We start from the raw sequence: 16,465 nt of genomic DNA, 5'->3' as shown, positions 1-16,465 counted from the left end.
ACGCATGTTTTGTTGTGTATTGAATATGAATGTGTTTTCATAGAATTTTTCATAGATTTTTTTTTAAAGCTATAGACATATGAAGACATGTTCAGTACAAATTGAACTAGGTCCCTCCAGCTGAAACCGTGCCTTTGAACAAACCTAAGACACCCGCTTTTTCAGGCTCCTTTGGTAGCCTGATGCAGCTGTCGATATTACAGCAGTTACGATATGATCGACCTTGGACACTTTACTACGGTAGTTTGCTTGAGTTTTACGGGCCAGCTGAGGTCATGAAACTGTATAGGTTACACTCTCAATAACGGAGCCAACAAGTTCCAAGACCTCTCGCACATTTCTGGCAGAGCATGTGGAAAGTGAGGGGCTGGGTAGCTTGAGAAGAATCAGTGATCGGGAAGATATTTGTAGAAATAAGCCTTTAAGAGGTTATATTTGTGGAAATAAGCCCCAAACAGCATATTCCCTGACTACATATAATCTTACGCATGCTATTGACTGAAGGTGAAGCTGAAATGATGCAGCGAGCTCACAAAGCAAACAATATGGCAGTGAATTTATATCTGATTCTGAATTATGGTTTTTGTTTCTGTATCCCTGCAGTGCAAATGTGTTGCTCTTTGTTCATAGCTCTATTTGAAGGAGCTGTGAGTTGTAGAGTTCAGGAATGAACTTAATTGTACCAATGATGTCAGGACAAAAAGTTCTCTGTCACGCTCTGTAGCACATTTTTACTCACATAGTTACTGGAGCTGCATTTAGAAGAATTCTGTTTTTTGACTGCTGTATGTGGGTCACATGGTTGCTCTGGTTCTATCTTAGTATTTGTGTTAGTGTTGACAATTGTTACCACAATTTTTCAGTGAGTCCCTTTGGTCTTAAATAAGCATTTTTTTAAGGATACATTGTTTTTCTTAAAATACTGTAATTCCTTTATGTTTTAAGTGAGTTTATATAATAGCGTTATGCAGAGTTTTTATCTTCTTTAATTCTTATCTAATCATTTACAGCTGCTTTCAGACATGCACTGAACATTTTCCAGAGTGACTTTATGTGGGAAAGCAAATGTGTGCGTCAGATGCTCTGGACATTTTTTCCGTTTCTTTTAGCCCCCTTGTGAAATGTATGGGAAAAATGTTCTCGTGAGCTCATGTGAGAATAGGCCAGGAATATTAACAGAAAAGTACAGCCAGTGAGTAAACCTGTTGATGATGATTCAGGATTGACATAAAACGGGATGAATACAAATATGGATGAAAAACAGGTGGCATACACTATCTTCCTGAATCTTACCTTGGAATTTATACATTGCCTTTGTGATTCTAAAAATGCTTAACAGGAAGGTGGAGTTAAAGAAATGTTCCAAATTGCTAAACGCCACGGGTTGCTAAAGAGGGAAGTGTGAACTTCTCAAGGGTCCTCACTTTGCTTTTTAACTTTCAATCTTGTCATTGCAGGGAGAACCTGGATCAGAAGGGCAAAAGGGAATCGATGGGGAGAAGGTAAGTACTACTCTCTCCAGCAGACATATATTCCATACATGGCACATCAGCCAGATCTAGTTTCGTCAGGGAATCAATTCTTATAGGCTTTTCATTTTCTGTGCGATGCCCTAGGGGTAGGAGTGAAGCAGATTTTTTTTTTCTGTGTGGCTGTTTTCAGGTGCCTGTCATATCTGAAGTAGATCTAAGTGTGTTCTAGGCCGCGGTGTCCTTCTGCAGTGAAATTAATTGATATGTATGCTACCATAGAACTGGCATACTAATGGACTAAACTCATTTTTAAAATTACTGTAAGTCCCTTCTCTGTCATTTCAGGTTAAACTTTATTGCATGCTTTTAAATCGGCTGCAGTGATGAAACTAATAAATGCAATCTACAGTAACCCACAACAAGAAGCACCAGCAAATTATATGATCAGTTTTTCTCTTTGTCTGAATCATTCAAAGTTTGTGAATTTGAAACAAAAAAAACACAGAAACATTTATATATTTTGCGCAAACATTAAAATTGATGATCATTTGACATTTTTAAGACTTAACATCGGTAAAAAGGCGCCTGTATGTCTCTTGCCAGCTCTTAAATCTCTCTAGCGCTCAACTTACACTTACAAGCTGTGTCAGAGACAGCGAGGGACCACCAAGTCTGTTTCCCCTGTAACACAATGAGAAATGTTCACACTCAGGTCAGTCAGCGACATTCACGTTTATAGGGCTGGCACCGCTGTTGCAGTGCAGCCAAAACTTCTTAATTAACCTTGATGGATATCTCAAAATATGGGCAAGAATTTTTAGGGGATTGGGCCTTGAGAGTCCCTGAAGAGACCTTGAATTGGATGTTTTAGATGAGTGTGGGAACTCTGGTTAGAACTTAATTAAGATTCTTCTGGTGTGTTGTTTTAACCACAAGCAATTGTGCACATTCCTTAAAAGTATTAGCTGAATAAAAAGGACGTTTTATGTTGTACAGCATTTGTTTGCCCACAATGGCACAATCTCAGTTGATGGCTGTCCAGATGGTCAGTTTAAAGAGGTTCAATAAAGGGACTCCTTTTCATCGCCATCTCCCCCTTGAGTAGACAAACAGCTGCCACAGAAAGCCGCCTCCCTGCAGGCTGTGGACCTGCACTCTGCCCAAACAGCAGAAAACCAGGAGCAAATATGAATAAATCAAACCAAAAGGCTATTGACCGATACTGGTCAGTTAAGGGCTTGGTTTTATAAAAAATGATCTAGAACAAGTAGCTGACAGGTGTCCTGTGATTTGGACATTATATGATCTGGTGATTCAAAGCTACTGGAAGACTTTGAATAGGTGTCACGATAAAGTAGAATGAATTATTTATTAGAAATACAGTCAGTCTTTTATTGAGCACTGTCTAGTTTATAAAAGGAACCAGAGGGGGATAACAAAACCTTTAAATCATAATGGTTTGTGTACAGTTGCCTGCAAAGCTCAAATAATTAATTTGATCCCTCAAACAGGGATTACATGTTGTGTTTTCCATCCAACTGCTGGTATCCACTGTTGTTTCCTAATGTAATTCTTTTTTTATGCCTCTGCACTGACGACAGCTTTGACATTATGTTTTCTGATTGTACATTGTTCCGTCCGTCCGTCCCATTACGCGTTATGTCAGAAATACCTGGAGCAGATTTCTCCAAATTTGGCATGAATGTTCACTTGCACTCAAGGTTGAAAATGATTCCCAGAAATATATGTATTCTGGGGTGTGACGAGAAATGCTTATGTCATATAAATGGTATTTTAGAATCAAATGTAGTGTACTTTTCCCATACATTTCAAGGGAGAGCTAAAGAAAGCAGATTAACATGGAGGGATATTCTCATTTCATAGTTTACGTACTGGCTCTTTATTAAAAACTGGATTTCATGTAAGAAATCCTAGATCACATTAAACATTCAGTAATCCAAGTTAAGTTTGTTATGAAGGAAAAAAGAGAAAAAACATAGTTAATTAAATTTGAAGGTTATAAACTCAAATCATTAATTTGTCAACCGGCATGGCTGTCTTTGTTCCCTGGTAAGTTGCTATTGGCAACTGAAAAAGCCAGTTGATGTCATATATATACGTTTGCATATGAAGGACATGATCAAGTTTATCGGCATAGAAATCTTGAAGAGAGTGAGACAACCTAACTGGAAATGAATTCCATCCACTGGAGGAAGAACCATGAATATACGTGATTCTGTGGCTCAGACTGTGTGCTTTTATTTGCCGAATGGAACTGTTGCTGAAACAATCAGGAGAAAGGAGTGAAAAGAGGTCGTTATTTCTTCACTCACTGGTTCACCCTGAGCTCCAGTGTTTTGGACATCAGTGGCACATATAGTGGAATCCGCTGGACGCTTGTTCAGTATAGAGAGCTTGACACTGTGTTGCTAAACTTTTACCGAGAGCACAAGCTGCTTAAAACTGCTAGAATCACCAGTTCAGGTCAATTGATAAGGAACAAGTTAGTGCATTGAGTACAGCCATCTTTGAATGTAAGGATCTATTAGGGGTATGGACAATATGATCTTCAGATCACAGTACCAATCAGTATTGGCAACATACTGTATTAGTGCATTTGCTGGTAAATACTTAGTGTGGTTAGTATAAGATTGTGTTTGTGGTCTTGATTATTTTCTAGAGTTGTTGGTTTTGAGGCATGATATCCCCACTGATGTTAAACATCCATCCATCTATTCACACTGCCTATCCTTAAAGGGTCGCAGGGGGGCTTGAGTCCATCCCAGCTGACTTTGGGTGAGAGGTGCATGGGGTACATCCTGGACATCCTGGTCAGGTCCATGCATCAATATGCTGTCAATCATCAGAAATATTGTTTTTATCAAGATGCTTTGACCAGTCATATCCATTGGCTCCATCAAACCTAACGGGAGATCAAAACCTCATCTCCAACTCTGTGTGACCTGCACTCCAATCCGGTCTGAGACCATGTTTTCTCAGGGCGATGGCATGAGAGGTGTCTTATTTTTTATCTGTGTGCTTCCCACATGGTGCACACTCCCGTACATGACTCTGATAGATCTCCTCCAGAGACTTATCACGCTGTGCCCCAAAGAAACAAGAAAAGGTTGAGAAATCAGAAACATTTCTGAAGCAACACTTCTAGCAGGCTTGTCATCATCACAGAGAGGACATTATGTAATAATCTGTGACATTCAGTTATCACCAGGTCTGGAACTCCCATAGCCTAGCTTAGCACCATAACAGCCAGTCTAGCTAAATTAACAATGAAAAAGATACTGTAGCTTGTCAGCTAACAAACTCGTTACTGATCTACTACTCTATTTAAAAATAGAGCCGTAGGACTGAGGTTTAACATGTCCTGATCTGTGTTTGTAATGGAAGAGGAATGACACTGATACGTTTTCATGTGACACTGAGTAAGACGAAAAGCAACTGCGCTTCCTAAAATGTTAGACCTCTGTCAAAACAATTAGAATGATATTATCTGTTTGTCCCTCGATGGGAAACTCCTTTTCATATAAAAAAAAATATTTTAGCAGTTTCAAGTCAAGACATTAAATAGACAAAGTTTTCTTTTTGAAATAAAGTGTATTTGTTAATATTTCCAACATAAATTCCATCCAACTATCACAGTTCTACTTTTTTTTTATGCATTACATTTTCTTTGTACACACACTTAAATTCTGAAACCAAAAAAAATCAAGGTCCCCTAGCCAAGAAATTAAACTATGATGGGATCCTCTCTGCGATGTACATGTGCTTATAAGCTATCTAAATGAATTTAATATTGCTCTGTCTTTTAACGCTCTCATCAAAAAATATAATTTTAACACCAATACACAGTTCCTTGTGTTTATTTAAAGGGTGATTATAGAGTAAGGAGGAGCCAGGTCAAGACACAGTGTGAGGATTAGCATCAATTATTTAATTGGAAACAAATGAAAGACTTACATGCTGTGCACATAAACTTGCCTGATAATTTGACTTAACCTATCAACTGCGACTACGAGACTCTATTACCCGATCTGTCCCTTCCCTGCAATTAGCTCATATTCCATTTTTAAAGCTCGAATGTTATTTAAGGCTGGAGTAGACACCGGAGAAGCCAGAATTCTATGTATGAGCATGTGATCTAGTGTCATATGCTTCCTATGGGACAGGGGGGGTGCACTGCATGTTATCTTGTGGGGGTAATCCAAGTTACATTTGTGGCTACATGATGTTCGACTGAAGAGTGAAGCGTCGTAGAAAAAGGAGTCGACCAACACTGGTGGAACGCGATATCCTCCACACCGGAGGATCTCCGACAGTGAACTCTGATATCCTCACACCAGAGCCCATTGTTTGGATTCCCTTGTATATTTATTCAAAGAGGGTGATAGACATGCCAACAAGCTACTTTTCTCCAGCACTCCCTGATTAGACTTATACCACACTGTACAAGGGGGCGTATCGCTGAGCAAATGGAAAGTCACAAAAGGCATTTCCTGCCGTAACCTCCCTGGCATTTGTAGGCCGACACTCAAGATATCCATGTTACTTAGAGATCCTGTTCCACGGAGCTTTAAAGGCCTGTCATTCAGTATAACAACACTTCTCCGCTTGAATGTTCTGAATACTTAGCACATCTACTATTTTAATGTAGCACCCCCTCCCCCCTCCCCAATAGGCCAAACCTAGATAGCAGTGATTAAATTGTGTACAGTAACTAAAACTTGCAATAATTCTACCTCCTTGTCAGACAAGGGCACCGACCTGCAGCTGCTCTGCTTGGTAAAAGGTATAAGGAAACATAATTAGGCCGCATTTGTACATCCCTGCTTCCCTTGCTCTGTTTATTTGCTTGCTTTAGTCGTCTTGGGCTGGGGAGCTGCCAGATTGTCTTGTGGCCCCACCGCTACAGGAATGACAAGACACAGTGGTGTGTGTAATTAGCAGGCGAGTGTACACAGCTCCCCACAGTGTTCTGACCTCGTGCTGCAGGAACGACAGCCACACAGCCAGCACCAGCCTATTCCCAGCCCCTTCTCCCTCATTCATCCTTATGCCGTGAATGCAACAAAGCCCACAGCTTGCAACAAAAGCAAACAATACACCCAGCTCCTCCAGTCTCTATCTCCCTCTGTGTGACTGTGCTCCTGAATTGGGCTTGTGGGCTTATGGTGGAGTCCATAAGACAGAGGGGCAGCATCTTAACTAGGGAACGGAGAAAAGAAAATCCCTTTTCCCTTAAGGGGTCATTAGATGTTTCCTACCTTAGAGATAGGACCGTCATGACAAATATTAGCATACATCATAATTGTTGGTCAGCTGAGAATATTTAAAACAGAGTAGTATATCAACATCTCATGCATTGCTTCTGTTTATTCAGCCTTTTAGGTTTTTAAACAATCCTTTATTTTTTGCTTGAAGATTGATACATTCCTCGGTTTATAATAAAAAAATATTTTTTATATCCCATTTGCCAAAACATAAATTTGCATCTATAAGTATTTGTGAAAACATGTTTAAATATTCTTCTAAAGATGAGTAGTATGTCATTATTATCAATGGCATAGTTCAAAAATACTGTTTATGATATGACATGTTAAAGTACAACCGGAGAGCAGGCCATGATGTTTGACCACATGTAGATGTTCTGAACCATAAGTTCTCAGTAGTCATCATTACCACAGTACGTGTCTCCAGGCCCATGTTTTGATGAAAACAATATCAGCCCAGCTGTTGCTCCTGGTAAACAGAAAATATTGAGTAAAACTGAATATATAGCAAACAATTTAAACTCAGAATGAATTTGTGTACTAATGGTGTACAGTGACAGCTGTAGGTCGTCATTTGAGCCAAAACTTGTTTAAAAATCACTCACCACCTTAAACTCGTCTCTTCCAGTCGCATTATACAAGTTGAATTATGGGAGCTCCCTGTCAGCACTTGTGTAAACATATTGTCTTGTGTCTGCAGGAGCTGGAGGAGTGGAGTTCATTTTGAACAGTGATGTAAATTATATAACATTGAATATTTATGACTTATAACACAAGCCTAGATGATAACAGTATTTAGTAGTTAAATATGACAATTCTTGGCAGACTATGTTATGTTATGTTAAGGATGTACATCCTTTCTGCAAATCAGTATAATTCATTTAAACGTGTACCTCAAGTGGAAGTATTAGTATTTGAATAACACAGAATGCATGATGTCAAAGAAGTCAAAACATGTCAATATGTATTTGTACATGTCTGCTGTGCCACTTGTCAGGCCGGCATTTCCTCTGTCTACTCTGTCATGTGTCAGGCTGGAGTTTCATTTGTTTATGCCGCTGTCCTTCATGAACGTTATTGATGGATTCTAGTGGCAATACAATAATTGGTTAGAATTGCATTCATATCCTATGTTTCCCTACAAGAGTGTTGGGCACTCTCTGCCGAAACATCCAAAAAATGAATCCAAAGGTTGTCAATTTCAATGACACTGTTACTATAATTCATTGCAAAAATAAATATGCAAAAGTCTAAAATCTATTCATATGCTATAGAGAAAATAAAATAAAAACAACAATAAATAATGTGAAGGTAAATAACTTTAATGCTGCTCTGACAATATATTTCATTTCAGGAATCTGTCTGTCTGATATATGTACAGTGAGATAATTTACTGTCTCTCAAACAGCCCTATGACTGTGCAGGAATAGATTTTGTGTGTTAATGACTGGAAACTCGTGCAGTCCCTTCCTCAAAATTCCGACAGAAAAATTCACATTATGACTGAAGAGTCACAACAACAAGGGAAGAAGTTTATATTACAAGACCCTTCTCCCAATCGTAATGAGACAAGATCTCCTCATTACAAAAGTGGTGGCAAGATTCCTGCAAGATTAATCAAACACGCTTGCAGAGTTGACAGAACCTGAAGTTGTTTACGTCCTTGTTATCAGATGAGTCTCGTACCCGCTGCTCTGGTTTGTAACTCACGGGGAAATTTGCTCGTGGATCCCCTTGTGTCACATTGCCTCAGTAAAGTGGTTAAGCTGTCGATTTAAATAAAGAGCCGGGCTCTGGAGTGCAGCCATGAGACAGCCGCCTTATTATTGACAATGTGCGTGGGCTGAGGGTCCATTTGTGATACAAACTGATATAATCATGTCACCAGCACGACATTATAAGTGCAACACATAGACGAGCGTTATTATGTGGCGTTTCCATAGGGCTGCCGCTTTCACACCAGTGTTGCTGTGGCATGTGTTTTTGAAATGGTGCTTAACACATAGCTTGCAGGGAATGGGCAATGAATTTGTCATGTCTCTGGTGGAGCCAGACTTAATGTGATAAGGGTAGGTAATCATCTTCTGCAGATATATAATTCGCTATTAATAGCCTTTCCATCTCTAAATTTAACCATGACAAATGATTGTATTTCTGAGTCATTTTACAATCGCCCCACACCAGCCCTTTGTTCCCGCTCCCCCGAACTTGTTTCAAAGAGTTGCTGCCAGTGGCCCAAATGTGTCATACCTAACAAGGCTCGCTGCAAATTTAACCTGTCAATATGTGTCAAGCCTCATTCATCAGCTGGAACTCTTTATCTCAGCTGTCCTTCGTCGTTCACATTTCACCGCAGAGAGGCTTGACTTTGCCCTGAGCATGCATAGTTCAGCTCCCACCCCCCAGGTCCAGTGCTGCAAGGTGTAAAAGCAATGACAACCGCTGTCCTTGCTCAACCTAAGTGCATCGAGGGGGAAACGGAGGATGGGTGTGCGGGTAAACCCGTTGCAGCCAGCTGATCGTGAACCTCTCGGCAGGGTTTTTGTACATCATGTAGTGGCTGATGGACATTTTCTGCTATTTTCTCATCGAGCGGTTGTGACAGGCATGAGAATCTCACACCTGCATGAGATACTCGTGTACTGAGTGTTTACTGACATACAGTAACACGTGCTGGGTTGTTATTATTTCTTAACAACAGCGTTAAAAATGTATTGTATATTTTCTTGTTCCCAGGGTCTGAAAGGTGACCTGGGGCCAATCGGTCCAGTTGGTCCCAAGGGAAACAAAGTGAGTGAGTCTGGGCTCGACAAAGTTACGAAGCTGTCATTTTTTTTCTTAATTAAAATAGATCATTTGCTTGACTTGCATGAGCTGTAATCCCCGTCTCAGTAACATATGTGCCCATCTGTTCAAAGTGCTGCTGTGACTGCTACTCCAAACATGGCCTGATAAACAATATTGTTAATGCTATCATGATTTATTAATCCCTCATTGCTGGTCACATACACTTTGTCCTGACTGATACAAAGTGTGTGTGTGTGAGTGTGTGTGTGTGTGTGTGTAAAACAGCGATAAAAAAGGTAACTGATTTTAATGTTGTAGCCATAGACTGTATATCAGGATGAACAAAGTGAAAACTCACCAAAAGTGAAGCCAAAGTGTCCTGATTGCCACCTGGTGGCTGGCTGGCTGCAATAATGGTCATAAGTCCTGCCTCCTCCATGTTAGTACATGAGACATGGACCAAACAGAAGTCAAAATTTAGTTTTTCTCAAAAATAGTTTCTATCATTCATGTCTCATCGCTCTGTTCGTGTTTTTTTCCCAGTAGTTTTGCCTCTTATTAGTTGTTGCTATAACGGGGTGAAATGTCCTGATTCACAGCTGAGACTGAGATTGTTTGATTGGACCTCGTTACTTCGGCTCCATCCGCCGATCATTACTGCACACACTCTGGCTCCAAATGGCTGCATTCATATCTGACATATTTTGGCTTCATTTCTGGATAGTGGGAGGAGGTTAAGACACGTCTGTCTTTATATGTATTCTGTGGTTGGAGCTGATTGATGTATTCATGTATTATGAATCCAACAGTTTCACAAATGTGTCACAAACTGTAGATTTCATCGTTGTTGTTTTTCTTATTATTTTATTTTACATTAATAAATATCGTTGTTGTACCTTGACAGACATTACAAATTCATGGGAGAAAAAGAATATGAGAGAGTTCACCTGAGATTTAAACTGCTGGAGGCAAGAGACGAGTTTTGATGCAAAACATTCTTCTTATCTGCATCTTTTTTTTATAATCTGTTCTCTGACATAAGATTAAGTGTTGTTGCAATACAGAAAATATCGCTTCCCTCAAACTTTTCTTTTAATGCCACAGTGGGATTATTTTCCACGTATGAGATGAAATGTTTTTTCTCCTGTAATTAGTTGCCATATCTCCTGCTCTTTTATTTTTCCTCCCATATTGGGACTTTTTGGTTGTTGTTGTTGTTGTTGTTGTCTTTTGGTAGAACTCACCGCATAATTGTAGGTGCAATGCTCCGTCTGCCAGCCTTGAAGTTATAATGAGGTCTGTGTTTCTGTGAAGACAACAGAGAATCACAGCGTATTTTATCCGATTTTCCGGATGGGAGGGTGGGGGTGGAGAGAAGGTTTGTTTGTATTGAAACTGACAAAGGGAGGCAGAGTTGGAAGCACAAAGTAATGAGTCCCCTGAATATCCCATAGCAGGCATATTTTAGCTGTGGCATTCATTTAGACATGAAAATGGATATGAACTACAAGCACATTTTTTTTCGTCTTTCATCTACATCTGATAAAAAACTGTACTGCCAGGTGTAAAGTCCATCGATTCTCAACCCGGTGCTTTGCAATGTGCTGTGGTGTAAAGGTGAGGAAATTAGACAGTGATGTGTGAGTTTTATGTGAAAAGACAAAAAAATCAGCGAGGCAGTTAAAAGCGTGTGAGATCATTGCTTACACTGGCGTCAAAAGACTTCTACTTCTCTCCTTATATGACTTTTTGTGGCTGCCTTTATGTCACAGTCACCAAACAATGTTATCATACCTGTCCATTGGTAATACCCCAGAGCTTTTACATGATCTAGCACGGCTGTGTTTATTTTAAGGCCTGTCACATTTAATAGCAGCGGCCCACCTGCCAGTCGTCTGACTCTGTGAGAGTCATCAGACAGGCCTCATTTCACGACATACTGTAAATACCACTTAATGGTCTTGTGCAGCACAGAGAACAAATGTGGAAATATTACAGCTATGCATAATCACGCTTATTTTAAATGATGTTCAGTTTTCATTTTTAATCACACAATGAGCCTTTGGGCTGGATGTTTAAATGTTTAGACGTGATTTATTGTTCCATAGACACAGTATGTTAAAAAAAAAACATTAAAAAAGTTTTTGGAGTTTTCACTACTTATTATCCTTCTTCACAGGGTGATGTGGGTAAGCCTGGAGCCCCGGGGCTGCCTGTAAGTTCACTCTATTTCATTTACATCTCATTATACCGTCTGTATATGTGAGGACATTTAACAAGCAGAGCTAGAAGTGTGAAGTGTGACCTGAAAAGGGGCTGGACAGAGATCTTTGTAAATATCACAGCCTCTTGGCCGACCAGGTATGTGTACCGTGTTAAAGCGCCTTGCCCACAGAGATGGAAAGCGGGGCACTCAGGTGAGCAGCCTCTGTGTCACATTTCCATCGCCTGGGAGCGGGTCAAACAAGGAGCAGATAGACAGGGCTCAGTGGCCATCCTCGTGTGGGCCAAAAAGGATAGGGATGAGCAGCCAGGCAGAGAAGAATGGAGCTGCGAAACCTCAGGGCGGGGGGTGGAGGTTGACAGGTAGTCGCTGGCTGTATCCTACATCGGTGAGACATGTACTTATTGGGTTGGTGGCTGTCCCTGCAGACTTCTAGCATTTACAGACACCCGGGAAGAACCGCATCACGCTTTGTGTATTTCTATCTTATAATTGGACAGGCTGCACCGGTGCTGCTTCTTTGGTCCAGAGGACAGAGACCATAAAGTTACTCATCTCAGTGCACACACAAATTGAAGGTACATATGTCAGCAGTCAGCAAGTCCTCACAGAAGCTTGCATCGTCACCTATCAACACATACAGCGAATGTGCGATGCCAACACACTCGCATTTGGGAATTGACGGCTACTGGAGATTTAAGGTATACTGCGGGTGGTTAGCTAATTATGTACACATCACGAGGGGGATCGGCCTGCCAGTTTGAATCAGCACTGGAGTGATACGAAAACTGTGTCCCACTGCTTCTGCCTCGTCCTTTTTATGTCACCAAAGTGCTCATGATACCCTCAGAACACTGCCACCATCCCTCAGCTACACTCTAACGCTATTTTTAAGGACAAGCAAAAATGTATCTGACTGGCAAACATTTTGAAAACTTTCCCATCACGCTATTAGGTTTGCTGATGTAGCATGGACCTGCTGCAAGGGCTTTATATCCAAGGTCAAAGCACTGTGCTCACAGCCAACAAAAAAGTACTGCTGTAAAAGAATAATAACAAACTTATCACATTTAGTAGGAAAAGAACAGCAGGGAGACTGGGAGAGGTTTTATCTGAGCGGTCACTCTTGTGCTGTTTCGGACATGAACTTTGTCTTTAAACCATGTGCAATACAGCAGGAGATTGTCAGAGGCAATCACAACAAAACCATTTCCAGAACATTCAGGTGAGGAGAGGGAGAGGAGGTATTAATTCAGAGAGCATGTGTTTTTGTTTGCGACATCGCCATCAGCCATTCTTGTCACCAAAAGCTCTGGAATCTTGTTGTCTTTCCAAGTTGCCATCTTCGACAGCATCCTCTATGTGACACCTATTTTCATCCTGACATCTTTTTTTTTTCTTTTTGCATTTATAAATTTTGCATCAGTTGTATTGTGTCAGTGTTGTGTCACCCTACAGGGAATCTTCTGGACATTTCCCTGCTGTTTTCTCTCACATTGGTTCACTCAGACATTTTAAATGGGGAACAGGCAGGACAAGTTATGGAAAATGTGCGTTCTCACATACAGTCCCTCATGAAAGGTTCAGGAATTGTCCAGATTTCAGTGGACGTCTGAAAGCAGCTTCAGCCACAGCTGCAATTACCTCAGGACCGTCAGCCTCCCTGTTTATAGTATTTTTCCCCTTTTATTATTTCGTGTGAGGTCGCTGTCTAACATGATGGACAGTATGTTGTGAATGTCCATTTCTGCAGCTGTTTCCAAGAAAAGTCAACAGCGTTTGACTTTTGGATGCCAATTGAAAGAAGACACCAATTATCTGGCTCGTATTTGAAAGCTGAGATGTTGTATGTGGCCTTGTATCCATTTTGTGGCCCGGTTGACAGACGACTCTGTCTGCCCTTTTCTGACAGTGGCCAGCAGGGTGTCTGGGGAGTTGTAATAGTCATGCCCTAACTTTTCTCAGGGTCACCGCGGCCAAGGATAATTACTGTTCCTCATGACCAATTGTTTTGCTTGCCTGTAGCTGTCTACTATTGTTAAACCACATATGAATCATGTGCAGTGTGTCCTTATACTGACTGACATGTTATGTTATGTTTGCTTGTTTGTTTGATTCCCAGGTTGACAGAGAATGTATCAAAGGAGATCAGGTAGTTTAACTAAATTTATATTGTTCTTGCTGAAAACATCTAAAGTTTGTTTTTCTGTTTTCTTGCTAACATAAATCTTTGTTTACCACACTCAGGGCCCTCGAGGTGACAAAGGAGAAAAGGTAAGAAATGAATCACCACATTTAAGTAGAGAATCTCACTAGTATTTGTTTTCCTTGTGGGATAACATAACATGTTCTCAAGCAATTAAGCACAACTATTAGGTTCATCAAGCAATTATTGAAGCACCATGAGCATATCCTTGCAGAGGAACTTCAAAACAAAATCACGGCTGAGCATATACCTTGATTAACTTGTTAATAGTTCCTTATTAAGATACTGTGTAGAATAATGGAATGAAGCTCTGATCAAGCGAGGCTGAAAATTGCCTATTAGAGAGAAGTCTAAGCTCTTCCTATGTTTCCTATCTCTGCAAATAAGCCCACTTGTTCTCAACTGGGCCGCAGATAACATTTGGCAGAAACATCTGTCTCCATCAGTTTGAGCACAGTCCCTCCCTAAAGTGCCGAAATTCATTATGACACATGTCCTTTCTGCAGGGACTGGCCGGGTTGCCAGGTCAGCCAGGGGAGCCAGGCAAAGAGGGCAAAAGGGTGAGTAAACAGAAACCGTCCACTAGTTGTGTGGCCTGGCCGTTGGATGAACAGCAGCTGAAGTGAGGTTTCTTTGGGATGGCAAAAAGAAAACAAGCAAAGCAACAGGCCTGGACACAAGTGAAGGGTCAGTTTGGGCCTGTTGTAATGTGCGACAATGAATGCATGGGCTCTATGTTACATGCGCTCAAAGTGCAAAGTGTGACTGGCAGCACACGTGGTTGAGTCTCACTGGGTTGTGTTGGACAGTGTTTGGTTTTCTAAAAGGGAGAAGATGCCCATTGAAACGTCATTTATTTATTTCTCACCTCGTACACTTTTCTGCAATACCTGCAAGTGGCCCGATTGACCACTCGGTGCACTTTACAGTATGAGTCACATTCACCCATTTACGCATACATTCGTACAGCACCTCTACACACATCTATTATACCATCCATACACTGTAGGCACTGCCGGAGCCAGGGATCAAACCACCAACCTTCTAGAAGATGATCCTCTCTGCATTTAAATATTGTAACACAATACTTGAATCAAAAGTATACATTTACTGCACTATTCTTAATTCAGCACAGCTTACTTTCAAAGGTTTGTAGCATAGAACAGTCTCTAACAGTCTTTCTGGGATAATGTGAAAACACATCTGAATAGCTTCGAGGTTAAACATGTTAAATTCACGTATGGTGACCTGACGTCAGTAATGTAGATGTTAAACACTGCAGCACTGTGGTGGGCTGACGATTGAAGGAATGTTATTGTTCCTCGACATCACAGCTGAAAGGCACTTTTCAGTGACAGGTGGAGAGAGTGTCTCTGTCCAACTCAATTGACTTGGTGTGAATTAGAGTTCTGCTGCTGTCCGAACCCGTCTGAGCATGAGGGAAAACTAACGGAGTCCAACTCAAACCCAACGGGCATTTTGTTTTTTTAAGTCTGAACCCAACCCGAGCCCCATGCAGTCAATGTAAACTGCACTTTGTTTCTGTTACACAGGAGCTGACATGCATGGTTATTACAATAAAAAAATCAGTGTCCGAACCCGAACACTTGCCTGTGTCACTGTGATCAAAAATAATAAATACCAAATAATATTTAAGTTCTTTTCAGATGACTCCCCATTCCTGTTTGTTTTCCTGTTTGTCTTATAGAGAATGCTCATAAAAATGAAAAAACATGGGGCTCCACTGCAGCAAAATATGAAATATATAGCAGCTTGAGCTGTGGAGAAACCATAAGTAGGTCAGGCAAATGCTCTTTTCAGATTAAGCAAAGAGCCGAGATGAGGCACAATACTCGAGACATCTGGACACAAGTATCTCAAGAATTCAACCCTTCTGTGCACGAATTCGTTCAAACTCAAAACTTGTTCCAATAGCATTAACAATGCATGACCCATCATCGCTTGTGTTACTTCTCAATGGATCATTTCCCCCCACAAAATAACAGAATCTATTGTCAGGGAAAGTATTCACAGTCAACAAAAGTGAGCTGAGGGGCTGCTGCAGATGTTTTTTCTGATGCTTTTGTCTCTATGCCTCATTAGCCGGGTGTTATTTTATATCTAACCTGACTCGAGGAGGGACTGAGCATCGAAGGGACTGAAGTGTCAGAGGCATCAATTATGGCGTACACTTTTCTGCTGGAAAACAGTTTTATGATGAATCTTTCAATCATAATTGGTTCTGAGGAAATAGAAAGTCACATTGTGTTTGATGTGGCTCCTTGTTTTCTCATACATCCATAATACTTTTTTCACCGATTATTTCTTTGAAGATTGTGTATGTAAAGCAACTATAGGGATTTTAAACTGGCCATTTCAGACCCTCTGCTGTTGTTGATCCTGAAGACACAGTTCTGATCTATTAATACCCTGTCTTTGATGGCTTGCTGACTTCACGGTGACTGTTAACGTGCTAAGGTTTCTGCTTATT

The 16,465-nt window shown here is 40.7% G+C and overlaps 1 protein-coding gene across 6 annotated transcripts in view; it reads left to right on the top strand.

Moving 5' to 3' along the window:
- The window catches only part of col19a1 (collagen type XIX alpha 1 chain), a 97,814-nt gene that overhangs the window by 19,333 nt on the left and 62,016 nt on the right, over positions 1-16,465 (top strand). For 3 of the 6 annotated variants that reach the window (XM_069538292.1, XM_069538291.1, XM_069538296.1), the window contains exons 11-16: positions 1,458-1,502; positions 9,494-9,547; positions 11,724-11,759; positions 13,891-13,920; positions 14,016-14,042; positions 14,481-14,534. In XM_069538292.1, coding sequence (XP_069394393.1) covers positions 1,458-1,502; positions 9,494-9,547; positions 11,724-11,759; positions 13,891-13,920; positions 14,016-14,042; positions 14,481-14,534 — 246 coding nt within the window. The remainder of the gene's footprint in view (positions 1-1,457; positions 1,503-9,493; positions 9,548-11,723; positions 11,760-13,890; positions 13,921-14,015; positions 14,043-14,480; positions 14,535-16,465) is intronic. The other 3 variants (XM_069538293.1, XM_069538294.1, XM_069538295.1) reach the window with 3 other exon arrangements.

The sequence above is a fragment of the Paralichthys olivaceus genome, chromosome 14 (assembly GCF_024713975.1).
Source record: "Paralichthys olivaceus isolate ysfri-2021 chromosome 14, ASM2471397v2, whole genome shotgun sequence".
Classification (NCBI taxonomy): Eukaryota; Metazoa; Chordata; class Actinopteri; order Pleuronectiformes; family Paralichthyidae; genus Paralichthys; species Paralichthys olivaceus.
Note: the sequence above shows the minus strand (reverse complement) of the source record. Positions and strands in the feature narration are given on the sequence as shown.